This window comes from Pleurodeles waltl, chromosome 9, assembly GCF_031143425.1.
Source record: "Pleurodeles waltl isolate 20211129_DDA chromosome 9, aPleWal1.hap1.20221129, whole genome shotgun sequence".
Taxonomy (NCBI): domain Eukaryota; kingdom Metazoa; phylum Chordata; class Amphibia; order Caudata; family Salamandridae; genus Pleurodeles; species Pleurodeles waltl.
Window position 1 is genome coordinate 889,265,243 of NC_090448.1, and position 18,058 is coordinate 889,283,300.

Sequence of the window (18,058 nt, forward strand, 5' to 3'; positions counted from 1 at the left end):
GAGACCAAAGGGGATTCCCAGAGCCCTCCTGTGTCTGAATCAGGAAGTAAATTCCCTAGTGAGAGAGAAATATTGGGTTCCCATTCCAGAGAGGCAAGCTAAAGTGCAGCTTTTAGAAAGGAGGAGGAGTCAGATGAGGCTGCACCTAAAAATAGAAGAGGAGGATAGATTTTCGATAAAACTTAAAGAAGTGCTTTTCAAAGGTCAGACGAGGTCTTTTTTGTCAATCGTCGCGGAGGGGTGCGGTACAAAGGCTAGATCCTTCCCTGTTGCTGTTGATTAATCCAGATGGGTCACTTTTATTCAGGGACTGTACGTGGCACATAAGGGAGTCATCAATATTTGTAGAATATTGAAGGATACTTCATTGTTGGGCCCTCCAACTCAGAAAGAGATTGAACTAATAAACCCACTTTTTGAGGATTAATATATCCAAAAGCAAAGTCATGTGTGTCCATGGGAGGAGAAAACTTGGATATGGAAACTATGCATGGTTCCAAGGGGGTCATACATTAGAATTTGTAAAGCAATATACCTTCCTGGGGAAGATTGTTTGTAGTAATCTAAGTGTCAAAGCCCATATGAAAAATAACATTTAAAGCAATATCCCAGGTTAAGGGTTTGGGCTCCCTTTATAGGGCCACAGGGAGGAGAAATTTCACACTTCTATTGCAGGTCTTTCGAGCTTTGAAACCTGCTTCTCTTCTGTATGGCACTGAACTGCTCAAAATTTCTAACTGGGGGTTTCCAAATAGAATTAAGGTAGAGCCCTCAGAAGCTTGTCCTCTGTTAACTCAGGACATTCAGTGACAGTTCTAAGATTAGAATTTGGGCTGAGATGTGCATATGTTTAGGGCCTTGAGGGATGGTGCGCTGGATTGCGTGCCTATTAAGGGGTGATTACGACACATCAAGGTATTGGTTAAGGAAAGAGGTTTTAGAGGGCTTAAAAGAGAAATCAACACTTTATAGAAACTTTATTGTTGCTGCAATTACATTCCTCCTTGATTTCTTCCTTTTCCAGTCAGCAATTAAACATTTGTTTAAAACAAGCAACTTGAGCTTTGAGCTTTAACTCAGATAGGGAGGCTTGCTCCCTAATGAAGGGAATCCATGATTGATTCCTGTACAATTAATACAGTACAAATTTACATTTCCTGGAATCTACTTCTTAGGGAACATCGTTTTTGGCTCCTTCAAAGGCACGGTATGCTCCCTTTGAACACCCTCTTAGCTTAATGGTATGGTTCCTCAGCAATGTGTAATCTGTATAATAATGGTCTCCAGGATCTCAAACATGTTCCATTTGTCTGGCAGGCACTCTTGCAGTACCAGAGGATCTGGTTAAGGCCGATTTGAAACAGTTGTCCATTTATTCCGGCTCTGTTTTACTAAAGTCACTTTTTGCTCCCACAAATGACATTTTTTGTTACAAAATTTGAAACTTTTTTAAGGGTTTTTAAAAACTTTATTAGCGAGATATTAGTGGTATATTTGTAATGGATTTAAGAAATTCTTAATCGAAATACTGCAAAAAGTTTTTCCTCTTAAGCACAGACCAAAATTGTAATATAGGGAGTAAAATGGTGTTTGTTTTCAATAGCTTGAATTGATAATGAATAGATGATTAGTCAATTTTTTATTTTTTAATCATACTAAGTCACTTTAGATGACTAATTGTGGTATTTTGTTATTGTGTTTGTAACTTTTTAAGAGTATAGGTCTTACTTTTACATGTATTGACTCATTTGGTATTTATGGTATATGTTGAGGTTATGTATTCCCTAATTTGTTCTAAGAACCTAATTGAAATATTATCTCTATGTATACTGAATATTCCACTTGACTGTGTGGTTGCTTCTTGATGGAATGGTATATCTTTAGCGTATTTTCAACTGTCCAAACTTGAAGGAAATCTATTTTAAAGATCGATCAGAAATAACTATTGTTTTTATGTACTTTGATGTCGCTACGTGGGGTGCGTGGTTTTAGTTTGCTTAAAATTGTACTATATATTTGTATGTATTTGGATTTATATGTGGACCTCTATGGAGTTCTATAACATAATAAGAATAAACTTGAAACTTGACTCAAAATGTTGATAATGATAAATCCAACAACTTGCCACTGTTGAATTTATCATGATAAATACAGAAAATAATCTACATGACTTTCTTTTTTGTAAGTCAAAATCCAGCCTGCTGGTAGCCTCTCCTAATTGGTCAGCCTTAACAGAATTAGACAGGCTACTTTGATGAGGTGATAAGTGACCTGTACTGAGAAGAAGTTATCGGATAGGGGAGGTCTGCAGCTGCAGAGGCCAGGCCAGGAAGGGGGCTGGGTAAATCAAACTGAGCGTCAAAAGAAGCTGGGCAAAAAGGAATACCAGCCAGGCCTGCCCTCTCACTCTGTACCTCACAGATAGATAGCAGGCTCAGGAAAGGAATTTGCAGATGTTCTGGAGGTGGGGTTTTAATGGAAATGAGCCACACCAGTAGGTTGGTTTAACCAGGTATTGCTCCTCTGATCAGAAATTGTCCATCATGCATCTTAGATTAAAGTGCATTGATTTATGAGACAAGAAAATGCCACAGTTTGGAGGAAGCTGTCATGTTTTTGTGTGGCACCATGCATCTCATTGGACGGGGTACCCCCTGCTTGTCCCCAGGATGATTGAATAAATGTAGTTGAGCTGCATTGCAACTCAGATCTGCTGCCTGAAACCACCAAGAAAAGAAGGACTGTCCTGATGGAACCCTGGTCTGCAACCCCAAGTAGATCACTCTGAAGTATTGCTCCTATTGCACACTGGAACAACAGCCCCAAATACTTTGCCTTGCTTCAAAAAGGACTCAGGACTGGACTTCCTTAAAGCAACGGGTTAACAGAGCTTGCCTGCACCAACTGTCGTAAAAGTTCCCAGCCTGGTGTGTGTTCAGTGGCCTTTTAAGGATCTGGCCAGATGCATTGTGGGAATTGTAGTCCTAAACTTCCAAGGACTATGTCAGAGCTTCTTGACCATTGGATTGATGTTTTGGACACTTTGCACCCTCAAGAGGAACTTCAGGAGGAAGTTCCAGAAGCTTGGAGACGTTTGGAGCAACCTTTGGAAAAAGTTCAATAAGTGGACCGACCCGGTGTTGTGAGTCAAGCTGTCTACCTTCAATTGCGACCCGGCCAGGATTTCAGGTTTGTTCCACTGAGAGCTCTGGAGCTCTAGACTTCCAGGATTTGACTGGAGCCTCGCGGAAAAGCAGTTGGACAACGTTGCATCGAAATCGGCTTGCTGAAGAGGACCACGCAACATTGAGAGAAGTACAATGGTAAACTTATGACCAGGCCTCCCGTTTAGTGTATCTGAGCAGGGATCCATTGCGGTCTGCCTCTAACTTTGACTTTATCCTGGTCAAGCACAAACAGATGGCACTATTGATTTCTAAGCACTAGAAATCAATTTTCTTTCATGTTATCTTTAAAAATTCCTAACTCCGGTTCCCTATATTGGATTTTTGTAATTTGGTGACATTTTAAAGATATCATTTTTATAAATTGGTGTGGGATTTTTATTTTGTGTTGTGTTTTACTTATTTACTGTATTGGTGTATTTAAATGCTTTACATACCTGTCTTCTAAGTTAAGCCTGCCTGCTCGTTGCCAAGCTACCAGGGGTTGAGCCAGGGCCTGATGGTTTGAGACCTTGACTGGACCTAACATTGTCATTGTCATGGGGGTCTTTGCTAGTGGTAGGTGTGCACTTACCTCTACTCATAGAGCCTCCAACAATGCTCATAACCAATGTTTGGCATAACTTACAAAATGAATGGCAGAGCACCTGATGCTTAGTTCTGTGTACATTCTATATTAAAAACTTTGAATACAGAAAAGGATAACTTTCTAATTTATCTTTCCAATCAGTAAAGTGATAATAATTAATAAAAAAAATGTTGTTCATGAGTGTTAGACTTGGCATCCTTGGTGTGGTCTCCCCTAACTTCTTGCCTCTGTTTCCCAGGTTGTTGATGTGGGCTGGACTCTGTTTTTGCTGTTTCTGTTACTCTGGAAAAGTTATCACTGCTATCCAGTGCCAAAGTGCAAGGGCTCCTATGTAAAATGTATGTGTAATTGGATTTCCATGATTGGCATATTTGATTTACTGGTAAGTCCTAGTACAGTGCACTAGAGGTGCCCAGGGCATGTAAATCAAATGCTACTAGTGGGCCTCCAGCACTGGTTGTGCCACCCACATTAGTAGCCCCAGTAAACATGGCTCAGATCTGCCACTGCAGTGTCTGTGTGTGCCGTTTTAAACTACCAGTTCGACTTGGCAAGTGTACCCACCTACCAGGCCTAAACCTTCCCTTTTCTTACACGTAAGACGCCCCTAAGGTAGGCCCTAGGTAGCCCCATGAGCAGGCTGCAGCGTATGGTTAAGGTAGGACATATACTAATGTGTTTTATATGTCCTGACAGTGAAATACTGCCAAATTCGGTTTTCAGTGTCGCAAGGCCTATCTCTATCATAGGTTAACATGGGGTCTGCCTGTAAAAATGATGAAAGTGTAGATTCCCTTTGGGAGCAGATGGACATGTGGAGTTTGGGGTCTCTGAACTCACAATTTAAAAATACATCTTTTAGTAAAGTTGGTTTTGAGATTGTGTGTTTGCAAATGCCACTTTTAGAAAGTAAGCATTTTGTTGCTTAAACTATTCTGTGACTCTGCCTGTTTGTGGATTCCCAGTCTGGGTCAGTTTGACAGTTGGGCTGTTTGCACCTCTCTCTAGACAGTGACACAAAGGGAGCTGGAGTGTAGCCTGCATGTCCTGATGAACCATCTGTGCTAGGAGGAAGGGGAGGAGTGGTCACTTACACCTGAAAGGGATTTGCCTGCCCACACACATTTTGTACTGTCTTCACTGAGTTACTGTGTGTCTGTACACCTAGACTCTGAAGTTAAGCCTGCCTGTTTGTGCCAAGCTACCAAGGGTGTAAACAGGGGTTAACTGAGGGTTATCCTGACTAGAGTGAGGGTCCTTGCTTGGACAGGGGGGTAACCTGACTGCCAACCAAAAAACCCATTTCTAACAGTGAGTCTATGGTTTAGTGGTAATTGTTATTCTGAACATTTAATACTAGTTTACGAAGCTGTCTATTAATGTGTGCCTTGAAACCCAGAGATATTGAGGGTGCACTGAGAGTGCACTAGGCATGTCTGTAAATATGATTCCATTTGATCATTGTAAGATATCTGTCTCTTTCTTTGACACAGGGGAGCATTGCTTCAGACCCTGGACGCAGAGCCCAGCATAGTATGCTGAGCCCTTTTCCAAGCCCATTCCAGAGCCCATTCCGGAGCCCCATGCGGAGTCCTTTCCGGAGTCCCTTGAAGAACTACAGCCATGGTGCTGGCAGGACAATTGACTTTGACTGCGATGAAGAAGAGATGAACCTAAACTGCTTCATCCTCATGTTTGATCTCATTCTAAAGCAGGTATGCATGGGACTGATATTTGTGCCATATTAATGTCCACTCTAGTGTTTACACAGCACTAGAGATGGTAGAACATCAGCATAATCATTCCATTTTTAATTGTTCCATTAGGAAGTGCCCAAGGTGTACTAAGTACAGAAGCTGAGATGAACATATTTCGGAGTAAGTGTGGTTCCAGGTCATGGCACAAGAGTTGTTGGGGAAACTAAGAAGTAAGGGAGTGTAAAAACATGGATCACCTTGTAAGTGGACAGACCAAAGGACATTTAGTGCCACCTTGCTGCAGCACAGTTCAGGGTCTGGAGGCCGTATTTAGGAGGCACAATCTTCAGACTAACTCATTCAACATTGAATAAAAGCCTTAAGCCTGATTTTCTTCATTTACCAAACAGTAGACCAAAACCTAAATACGATGAACTGCGCGCGGCGCGAGCCGAGAGCTCGACTCAAGCCGGGCGTTCGGCTCAGGCCGCGCACCGCGTTGCTGGGACGCGGCACGCCCCCAGCCTCTCCTGCGCATTTCGAGGCCCCAGACTTGCATGGGGCCTCGTTCTACCTTCTGCTTTCCACTATACTAGGGGTCTATGACCCCTCTTACCTGTTTTTTCGTTCTTTCCCTTTTTTCATCTTTTCTTCTTTTCTGCAGTCTTTTGTTGTGCCTTTCTTTATGTCTTTTCCCCCTTCCCAGATTCCTGTTCTTTCCCAGCATTCCTTGTTTCCTATTCTCTATGGTTCCTGTTCTATTCTGTTCTATGTGTTGTTTCCCTGTCTAAGATGGTGTCCTTTTACTTCCTGTGGGTCACTTCCTGTTTTTTAGTATATAAGGGCTGTGTTTTCTTCTTTCTTTGCGCTGCAACACTTTCTGCTCAGTTAGTGTCTTCGCTCCTGATTTCCTCACCTTTTGGCTCTGGATTTCAGCATTCTGTGTTTCCTGACTTTTGCTCCTTTTGGATTCCTGTTTGTTTGTTCTTGTTTTTTCCAGGAATCTTCCTGTTTGGAGGTTTTTCCCCTTTTGCTAAGGGTTTTTTTAGCTCTGGCGCTATTTTCTGAAGGGCACGGTCTGTTCTTGGCGTCTCCATTGCCTACAGCACCGTGGCTACCAGAAAGAGTCGCCCCTTTTTGGGCCAAAGTCGAACATTGAAGATCCACGCCACCAGATCTGCAAATTCCAGGCGCCAGCAGCACGTGAGTCGTGACAGATTGCAGCGCCTAACCATTCCGACGTCCTCAAACACCATGGATGACACAGTGGCGGCTGCTGCAGATCCGGAACAATCTCTTTTGACCACGATTCAGCAACAAGCTCAGGAATTGCAACAACTACGCAATGAAAATGCTACGTTACGACAGGCTTTGGCTCTCCGCACCAGTGATGTTCCAACTATCTCCGCTTCTACCCCTTGTTTCTCTGGTGAACCAACCAGGCTTTGCGAGTTCCTGGATGCATTAACAGTGTACTTCGCCTTCCGACCTACCCAATCCTCCCACGACAGGACCAAGGTGGGTTATCTTATCAGTGCCTTAACCGGTCCAGCCTTGGCCTGGGCAACCCCGATGGTGTCCTCCAACGACCCTGTATTGTCGGACTATTCCACCTTTGTGAGTCGCTTCAAACAGATGTTTAGCCGTCCTGGATTGGAAGCCTCTGCTGAAGAAGCCCTATGTGACATCCAACAAGGCTCTCAAGACGTCCTGCAATATATAACCCGTTTTCGTCAGCTGGCGGCAGAGACCACTTGGGTGGAACGTACTCTGGTAACTTTATTTCGTAGAGGACTCAAAGAAGAAATAAAGGATGAACTAGTACATTCTACCAGAGCGGAAGATCTTCGTGGCCTGATGGATCAAGCACTGTCCATCGAATATCGTCTTCAGGAACGGAGATCGGAAAAGAAAAGGAGTAGAGGGTTTTCCCAGCCAAGTAGCTCACGAGCTTGCCTGCAGCGTTCTGAGGAACCTCGCACTCCTGCTAGAGACATCGAAGGGGAACCCATGCAGGTGGATGCTACCCGAGGTCCGCTCTCTGCTAGTGAACGAGAAGACAGACGCAAGAGAGGGTTGTGCCTGTACTGTGGTTCTGCTGGTCACATGCTTCGTACCTGTCCTGTACGTCCGCCCAGGCCTTCGGGAAACGCCACTTCCCGTCCTCTGTAAGAAGGGATGGGACGGGATTTACAGCTATACCTTCCATCAGCTCCTTTAATGACAATACAACCGCCTTGTTCATTTTTCCTGTCCTGTTACAACTTCCTGACGGTCGTCAAGAAAAGACTATGGCATTACTAGACTGTGGTGCTAGTGGTATATACATGGACAAGACATGGGCTGCTGCTCACCAAGTTCCTACACAAGCAAAAGAAGTACCCGAACAGGTACACACCGTGGATGGATCCTTGATATCTTCGGGTCCTGTAGTCACTACTACCCTGATGTTAAGTCTACAGGTGGGAAATCATCAAGAACACATTTCCTTCGATCTTATCACGTCCCCCAACCATACCATCATTCTTGGAATTCCGTGGTTCATCAGACATAACCCGTATATAAATTGGGTAACCCGGACAGTTTCTTTGTCTTCGCAATTTTGTCATGAGAACTGTTTTACTTCCGACAAGTATTGGTCTCCGAAAAGATCCTTAGATACTGAAGGTGCCACTGGTATGTCCATTAATACGGTCCAAGGGGTCCCAGACCACTATTTGGCGTTTCAGGATGTTTTCCAAAAACCGTTGAAACCTGTGCTACCTCCACATCGAGAATATGATTGTGCTATTCCATTGGAACCCGGCACAATTGTTCCTTTTGGGAGGATGTACTCTCTCACGGAACCCGAAAGGGAAGTTCTAAAAGAGTATCTGGACGAAAATATACAGAGTGGTCTTATTGTTCCATCGTTGTCTCCGGCTGGGGCCCCTCTCTTTTTTGTGCCCAAGAAGACAAAGGATCTTCGTCCTTGCCTGGATTTTCGAGGTCTGAATAAAATAACAATTAAAGATCGTTATCCTTTGCCTCTCATCAGGGACATACTAGAAGCTATCAGAGGGGCTCAACGTTTTACTAAATTAGATTTACGAGGAGCTTACCACCTTTTACGCATAAAAGAAGGCGACGAATGGAAGACAGCTTTCAGGACTCCATTTGGCCATTTTGAATATAGGGTTATGCCGTTTGGTCTCACTAACGCCCCCGCAATCTTCCAGAGATTTATGGACTCAGTGTTTTCAGACCTTCTGAATCAGACAGTCGTGATCTACCTAGATGATATTCTTATTTATTCTAGAAATCCTGAACTCCATTCTTCCCATGTGAAACAAGTTCTTCAAAGACTTCGTGCTCATCAACTATTTTGCAAACCAGAAAAATGTGAGTTCGACATGACAGAAGTCAAATATCTGGGCTATCATTTAAGTCCCACCGGCATAACTATGGATCAAGAAAAGGTACAAGCTATCCTAGAGTGGCCTTCTCCTTCTTCCATAAAAGAAACACAATGTTTCCTAGGGTTATCAAACTTCTATCGACAATTCATTCTAGACTTTGCCAGACTGACTAGCCACATAACTCACACCTTAAAAAAGGAAAATTTAAAGAAAGGGTTTGTCTGGACTGAAGCGGCTGAAGCAGCCTTTCAAGAATTAAAGAGAGCCTTCACCCAAGCCCCCATCTTGAGACATCCAGATACCACCAAACAATTTATAGTCGTAACTGATGCTTCTGAGAGAGCCATCGGAGCTGTCTTACTCCAACGACAAGAGGATGATGGTCTTGAACATCCTGTTTTCTACTTGTCTCATATCCTTTCCACAGCTGAACAACACTATTCTGTACTGGAAAGGGAATTATTGGCTCTGAAAACAGCCTGCCTTGAGTGGAGACAGTTTCTGATGGGTTCCAAGGAACCATTTGAGGTGAGGACAGACCACCGTAACCTACAATGTTTACGAAATTTTGTATGCCAGAATAGTCGTCAGGCCCGCTGGGCCTTTTTCTTCAGTCAGTACGATTTTTTCATCACATATATTCCTGGATCTCAAAACATTCTGGCTGATGCTCTGTCTCGCCGATATCCAGAGTGTACTCCTTCCTCATCTCAGTATCTTCTGGAACCCAGTAAGATCGTTGGAGTGGCTCAGTCTTTCCTGGAAGAAGTACAACTGGAATACGCCAACCTATCGGACCACGACATAGAAGAACTAAGACCATTATTACATAAGAAACAAGGATATTTTTATTATCAAAACCTGATATTCCTCCCTACTAACAAGGTGCAAGAAAAGGCATTACAAATGTGCCATGATTCACCTGTAGCTGGTCATAGAGGCATCAAGGCCACACAAGAACTTCTTTCACGATTTTTCTGGTGGCCTACCTGGAAGCTGGATGTGGAAAGATACGTTCAAGCCTGGCCCATATGTGCCCAAATCAAGATACCCCATACCAGACCGGCAGGATTACTACAGCCTTTGCCTGTTCCACCGGCCCCATGGCATACCATCTCTACGGATTTTATGTGTTCACTCCCACCATCAGCAGGAAACCGGGTCATCATGGTCACTGTGGATTCTTTCACGAAGATGGCTCATTTCACTGCCCTGAAAAGGCTACCTACTTCTCAAGAACTAAGTCAAATATTCATTGATCATATCTTCCGTCTCCATGGACTTCCACATACCATAATATCTGATAGAGGCCCTCAGTACATTTCCCGATTTTGGAGGCATTTTTGTAAAACACTAAATATTAATAGAGCCCTGTCTTCAGGGTTCCATCCTCAGACCAACGGCCAGACCGAGCGTCTGAACCAAGGACCAGAGCAATATCTTCGATGCTTTTGCAATTCTACCCAAAGTAACTGGAACACTTACCTCTCTATAGCTGAATTTTCCTACAATAACTCAGTCCATAGTGCCTCCAAGGTCACTCCCTTTTTCTGTTCTTATGGTTTTCATCCTACCTCTTTTCCTACTTCTCCACAATCCAACTCTCCTTTACCCGCTATTACCTATTTCTCCAAACGCCTTCTCCAAATCCATAGACTAATTCGATCTAATTTGTTACATACCAAGAGATATATGAAGAAGGCTGCAGACAAGAGACGTGCAACCAATCCAGACTATCATCCGCAAGATAAAGTCTGGCTCTCCTCCAAATTCTTACCCTCACGTCTTTCTCAAAATAAATTCACACCTCGTTACTATGGGCCTTTCCGTATTCTTCAGTTGGTCAATCCTGTCACTGTCCGTCTTCACTTACCTCATACATGGAAGATTCATCCGGTCTTTCATGTTTCTCAGCTTAAACCTTATGTGCCTGACCCTTACTCACGTCAGTTTCCTTGTCCACCTCCTGTACTCGTGGATGATGTTCCTGAATATGAAATACAGGAAATTTGTGACTCTCGTCTTTTTCACAAACGCCTTCAGTATCTGATTCATTGGAAGGGTTATCCTCTCAGTGAATGCTCTTGGGAAGATGCATCTTCCGTTCACGCACCTCTCCTGATTCAACGCTTTCACTGTTTATTTCCTCTCAAACCTGGACCTTCGGGAGGGGGACCTACTGTCGCGCCGCGCGGTGCGGCGCGAGCCGAGAGCTCGACTCAAGCCGGGCGTTCGGCTCGGGCCGCGCACCGCGTTGCTAGCACGCGGCGCGCCCCCAGCCTCCTGCGCATTTCGAGGCCCCAGACTTGCATGGGGCCTCGTTCTACCTTCTGCTTTCCACTATACTAGGGGTCTATGACCCCTCTTACCTGTTTTTTCGTTTCTTTCCCTTTTTTCTTCTTTTCTTCTTTTCTGCAGTCTTTTGTTGTGCCTTTCTTTATGTCTTTTCCCCCTTCCCAGATTCCTGTTCTTTCCCAGCATTCCTTGTTTCCTATTCTCTATGGTTCCTGTTCTATTCTGTTCTATGTGTTGTTTCCCTGTCTAAGATGGTGTCCTTTTACTTCCTGTGGGTCACTTCCTGTTTTTTAGTATATAAGGGCTGTGTTTTCTTCTTTCTTTGCGCTGCAACACTTTCTGCTCAGTTAGTGTCTTTGCTCCTGATTTCCTCACCTTTTGGCTCTGGATTTCAGCATTCTGTGTTTCCTGACTTTTGCTCCTTTTGGATTCCTGTTTGTTTGTTCTTGTTTTTTCCAGGAATCTTCCTGTTTGGAGGTTTTTCCCCTTTTTCTAAGGGTTTTTTTCCCTCTGGCGCTATTTTCTGAAGGGCACGGTCTGTTCTTGGCGTCTCCATTGCCTACAGCACCGTGGCTACCAGAAAGAGTCGCCCCTTTTTGGGCCAAAGTCGAACATTGAAGATCCACGCCACCAGATCTGCAAATTCCAGGCGCCAGGAGCACGTGAGTCGTGACATGAACAGCAGCGCAACAAAAAATGCAATTTCAAAGCAAGTGGATGAGAGGCTTGCTACTGCAGCATAACAAAAGCAAAATTTCTAATTTATGACCTAATCATGTTGATTAGGGGCAGGATCCTGAAGTGGCCTTGGGAATTATGCAGTATGGATTGATCTTCTCTTTGCCATTTACATGGATATATTTGAGCAAGAATTGAGGGTGGTGGAAGCAACAGTGATGGCACTGCCCCTTGCTGAAAAGTGCATCATGATAGACAGTGCCATCTCCTGTTGCATCAGGAGCTTTTCCAGGCCGTCAAATGTTGAACAAATGGACACAGGACCTGTCACCATCTTGTGATTCAGTGTTAGTATCAATGTGGGCAGGTGATTCAGACTTCAGATGTTTGAGCAGGTGAAGGCAACTTGTTCAGCTCAGTTATGCTGTGTTGACTGGCTCACCTGTCTCATATGCACCACCTTCCACTGGAAGGTGTCCCTGATCTCATTGAGGGGAGACTGGCATTGTGCTGGTTTTCCATATGTTGCCATAAAAGTTGGACATGCACTGACTCTACTCCTGCAGAATCAGAATTATGTATGTATGCGGCTGTGCCATAATGCTGCAACATTGTTTGGCATATTGTGCTTGAATTAGCAGAAAATGGTCAATAAAAGTCAATAGTTTTAAAAGTGGACCCCCATGAATTTGTTGCTCAGGGCCACAAAAAGCTCTAAAATGACACTGCATGACTGCAGTGGAGGGTTCAGTCTCGGCTGCATTGCTAGGTGCTGTAGATGCACCTTGTGTTGCATTGGTCCAAGAGGTCTTTCATCTCTAAAGTCTTCACTGAGTGGATCACAGGAGGAAATGTCCATGAGTGAATGGCGCTTGTTAATATATTATCATTAACTTATCCTGTGATAAATAAATGATATTCAGGGGAACTAATCTTCCTTGACATGGACAACCCTGAAAGTGATGACAGCGTGCATGTGTGTGGGTCTGGAGGATGTGTTTAACTTCAGGATTAGTAAAGTGATCTGCCCTGACACTGTTGTTCCATTGTTTTGCGTCCTTTCTCAGATACCATCACTATCAGTTCAACAGAAGGCCACCACTAATTTGTTCACCAAGGCAATCATGCTTATTGCATTCACACTGTCATACCTACATGTTTGTATATATTCCTACTGAAATACTCTTTCTCAAGAATGATTTTACACCTTGTACCAAACTGTATGTAAAGCAGTCCTCTAAAATGTGTGCAATGTACATTTTCCTGGGCGTCCTCTATGGACCATTTCCACACTGTCAATTCCCAAGTAACGTGTCCCCTGGCTGGCAGTGAGCATGGCTTACTGGAATGTTAATTTGTCCTTCATTGCTCTTTGCATACATTTCCTCCTTGTATGGAATTGTAGTTGATGTAGAAACTGTTTTCCAATTTGAAGGCATGTTACTATTCAGATATAGGAAAATGGTGCAGTGCAGTGTCTGTCATATGCAGTCTTACACAAGACACCCACACACACCCAACCCATGTAAGGCAGTAGATATTGTGGTCACCCCTCTCCATCCCTTCATATTCACTATTGCACTTAGTCAGATAAATGACAGCCATTCACATGCATTAACCAGTTATTCTAAAGGTATAATACTGAATCCATTTATGTAAACAACTGGGGCCTCTAAACTCCCCTCCTCCGTGGATACCTTTGACTCCCAACATATCTTGGGTTGCGAGCACAATCAAATTCCTCAGCTTCGGAGGGAGATATACTATTATATGTCAAAGATAAGAGGTCATACAAATCTTACAGAGTGGAATTAATGGTGCACATGTGACATTCATTTTCTCCAGTATTGGAACTTTCATAGATTCACATGCTTGAATCATTCCCCGTCGTCGAGATGGGAGTCCAGGTACAATTTTCATAAGTAATGTTAAAACATATAAAGAGAAAAAGGCCCTAGGCCTCTTCAATTTCATAGTCTATCAGAGTCATTTTGTGAAAAGGACCAATCCTGATCCTCCACCAATCAGGCGACAGCACCCTTCAGAACCTCCTGAGAGAAGCTCTAGCACCTCAGATTTTCTACCGCACGTCGTGCTAGGGAGTCTCCTCAGAGCTCTGCTCTGTTTTCACACCTTTATTACAGCTCTTTTTCTCTCAGAGAAACTCATTTATTTGGATTTGTCAGATATTTTTCAACTATGTCTGACAAAGAAAAAAAAAGTCTCTTTAGAGACTGCAAGACTTGTGGGAAGAAAAGACTTCATTCTGAAGATCCTCATCAAGACTGCATTTACTGCCTGTACCCAGATCATTCAGCCAAAGACTGTAAGATTTGCCGTACTTTTTCTTCTAAGACCTTAAAGGATGGAGAAGGCAGATTATTAATATGGCTGCAGAAACTGAAGCATAGGAAGGATCCAGTTTCTGATTCTGAGAGTTAGGAATCATCAACATCCAAGAGATCAACTAAAAGGGCAAGATCACGCTCTAGATCACCCTCACAAATCTCAAGGAAAGCCCTCAAAAAGACTGCTTCAGGGTCTTATAAGGGTCGCAGCCCATCTTCTTCCCCAACTAAACTCTCAAGTAAAGAGGGGAAAAGACATGCTTCCAGTTCTGAGAGGTACAGGAAATCCTCATCTGTTCCACCATCTGTGCCTTTCAAAAAGCCATCCTCTGTGACTGGAAAAAAGGCCTCGTCGACGGATTCCCCGTCGACGGCACCGTCGGTGGGCGCATTGCCGACGACAACAGCTACTTCAGGTTTTCCATCGTCAACGGCTCAGTCGGCGACATCGTCGACGAGAACAAGTACACCACCGTCGACGAGAACTGCAACGACGACATCAGCGTCGACGACCGTCTACACCTCGTCATCGTCGACGGCGCTGATGTCAGTGTCAGCCCTACCGTCGTCGATTTCTGCTATTAAAATAACGGTGCATCCAGCGTCGACGGCACCGTCCACGACAAAGTCAATCTACACGTCGTTGACGACACCGTCGACGAGGGAAAAACATCAAAAAAGAACAGAAAAGTTAACTCCAACCCACACTTCACCTAGTAAGGTATCCTCCCTGGTACCAGTACATCTTTTGGAGGGAGATGAAGATTCAGATGAAGATGGGCCTTTTGGAACAGCCCACAGCCCCTCTGAATTGAATGTAAAATACCAGGAAGAGGAGGAATATGAGGAAGCTTATGATCCCCAGGCTTGCTCGGAGCATCAGCAGTATCAGCAGGGAACGTATATTCCTTCTGACCTGCTTACTGGCCTTACAGCGATGTTAGTGGATTACAACAGAAGGTTTCCTCCACAAGGAGAACAGCCTCCTCCATCGCCCATTTCTGGTCTTTCTACTCCACATCAAAGACCAACGTCTTTGCATCTCACAGATGTGGCCACCCCGGACATGACAATTCCCCAAGACACTGACATTTCAGAAGGAGATCAGGAGGAAGGAGAGCTCATAGATACTCACTCAGAGTGGGACGAGTATATTATTCCTGCTCCATCTTCTCCTTCGCATTCGAAGGTGGAGTCCCCACCTGAAGACATTGGAGGTTTTCACAATCTCCTAGAGAGGGCAGCCAAGCGTTTTGCTTTACCGCTACCTACGAAGCAAACAGATTGTTTCCTTTATGATTTTAAAGAGCCCTTCCAGAAGTCTGTGCGCTCTATCCCGATGGTGAACTACCTGTGGGAAGAAGGCCTTAAAGTCATGACTAATCCGGCAACAGTCACAGCAGTTTTACCACGTCTGGATAAGAAATACAAAGCTCCTGATGATGCACCAACATGCTTGACAGGACATCCTCCTCCAGATTCAGTAGTAGCTCAGGCGGCTCAAAGAAGATCAAAAAATCCTTCTGCTCCGATTTCTGCGCCCCCAGATAAGGAGGGTAGAAGGCTAGATAACAGAGGGAAAAGATTTTCATCTATGGCCAGCCTAGTGCTTAGAGCTGCCAACTCCTTGGCTATTTTGTCTCGATACGACAGACAGCTTTGGGCGGATATTGCACCGTTTATTAATCAACTGCCAGAAGACGTAAAATCAGAGGCAAATAAGACTGTACAAGAGGGTCAACGCACGTCTGCAGAGCTTATAGACTGTGCAATGGATATAGCGACCACTGCTTTCAGACAGCTTGCAGGTGCTGGTGTATTAAGAAGACAGGGCTGGCTCAAAGCCACCTCATTTCGCCCAGAAGTCCAGAATAAGATCCTAGACTTACCCTTTGATGGCCAAGCGCTATTTGGGAAACATGTGGACGAAGCCCTACAGTCAATTAAAACGGACACAGACACGGCAAGGTCATTAGGGACCCTGCAATATCAAAGATAGTCCTTTCGTCCTAGGGGGCGTGGCCAGTGTAAATGGAAAAGATTCTGTGCCTGGTGTCATCAGCGTCAAATCGACCCTCTACTTTCACCACCAGAAGAGATATTGCCGTATCTCTTACAGTTAGCTCGATCTGGCCTAGCACACTCGTCCATTAAAGTTCATGTAGCAGCCATAGCTGCATACAGACGTTCAGATGAGACACCCTCGCTCTTCTCTTCTCGGCTGATTAAGAGATTTCTGAAGGGGCTGTTCAGGGTTTACCCTCCTTTCAGACCGCCACCGCCTTCGTGGAATTTGAATATTGTTTTGGCACAACTGATGAAGCATCCATTTGAACCGATCCACCGTGCTTCCCTCAAATACTTGTCGTGGAAGGTCGCCTTATTGATAGCTCTTACATCAGCTAGGTGGGTCAGTGAGGTGCAAGCGCTGTCCATCCAAGATCCATTCCTGCAGCTTAAACAAGATAGACTACTAATGCGCACTAACCCTCATTTTATTCCAAAGGTTCCGTCAGACTTTCACATGAACGAACCTTTGGTCTTCAAGTCTTTTTTCCCTCATCCATCTACTCCAGGGGAGAGGGCATTACACTCTTTAGACGTGAAAAGATGCGTTAAATTTTATTTGGACAGGACTAAAGCTTTTCGGCACTCTAATCAGCTATTTGTGGCATACAGTGCTCCTAGGAAGGGGTACCCGCTATCAAAGCAGATTATTTCTAGATGGATCGCCTCTGCTATTCGCTTCTGCCATCAGGCAGCGGGCAAACCTTTGCAGTCATCTGTGCATGCTCACTCGATGAGAAAAGTCTCATCGTCAGCGGCACTGTTTGCCGGAGTGCCACTACAAGACATATGTAGGGCAGCAACATGGAAGAGCTGAAATACCTTCACTAAGCACTATTGCTTGGAGTCCCTCTCGCACGGAGAGGTAGCAGTGGGCCAGGTGGTTCTCAGGAATCTCTTCAGGTGAAGGTGAGCCATTTCTCCTCCATCCCTCCATCCTAGAAAAGGTATGCACATTAAAAAAATAAAATAAAAAAATAAAAAGAAATGCATCTAAAGATAAGAGAACGCTATCATAATCCCATAAGTAAGTGGGTTTTCAGACATTGATCATGTTACAGTAGTGTCTTATGATGTTTTATTACTTGTTTGTTATTCAAATTTCATCATGTATCTTCACAGGTATATCTCTATATATATTAGAGATAAGGAGATACTTATATTTATATACATATATATATATATATATATATATATATAGAGAGAGAGAGACATATGTCAGTACACTCATATACTTCATCAATTTATGCATGATGATAAGAAGGGTTTGTGGTTTAAGATAATTTGTTTATTAAAGATGTTGTCATTTTCCAATGTGCATAGTTATTGCTTTCTACTCTGATTCAAGCATGTGAATCTATGAAAGTTCCAATACTGGAGTAAGAAAATAAGTTACTTACCTGTAACTATAGTTCTCCAGTATTGGAATCTTTCATAGATTCACATGCGACCCACCCGCCTCCCCGGAGAAGCTCACTTCACCTCTTTCTTTCTATTTATACATATATTCAACATAATATAAGCACTTGTGCTTCGAAAATCTGAGGTGCTAGAGCTTCTCTCAGGAGGTTCTGAAGGGTGCTGTCGCCTGATTGGTGGAGGATCAGGTTTGGTCCTTTTCACAAAATGACTCTGATAGACTATGAAATTGAAGAGGCCTAGGGCCTTTTTCTCTTCAATATGTTTTAACATTACTTATGAAAATTGTACCGGGACTCCCATCTCGACGACTGGGAATGATTCAAGCATGTGAATATATGAAAGATACCAATACTGGAGAACTATAGTTACAGGTAAGTAA

At 43.8% G+C, this 18,058-nt stretch overlaps 1 protein-coding gene across 1 annotated transcript in view; it reads left to right on the plus strand.

The window, feature by feature from the left end:
• UNC79 (unc-79 homolog, NALCN channel complex subunit) overlaps positions 1 to 18,058 on the plus strand; it is a 770,017-nt gene that overhangs the window by 217,281 nt on the left and 534,678 nt on the right. The window contains exon 18 of the mRNA XM_069208227.1: positions 5,268 to 5,489. Coding sequence (XP_069064328.1) covers positions 5,268 to 5,489 — 222 coding nt within the window. The remainder of the gene's footprint in view (positions 1 to 5,267; positions 5,490 to 18,058) is intronic.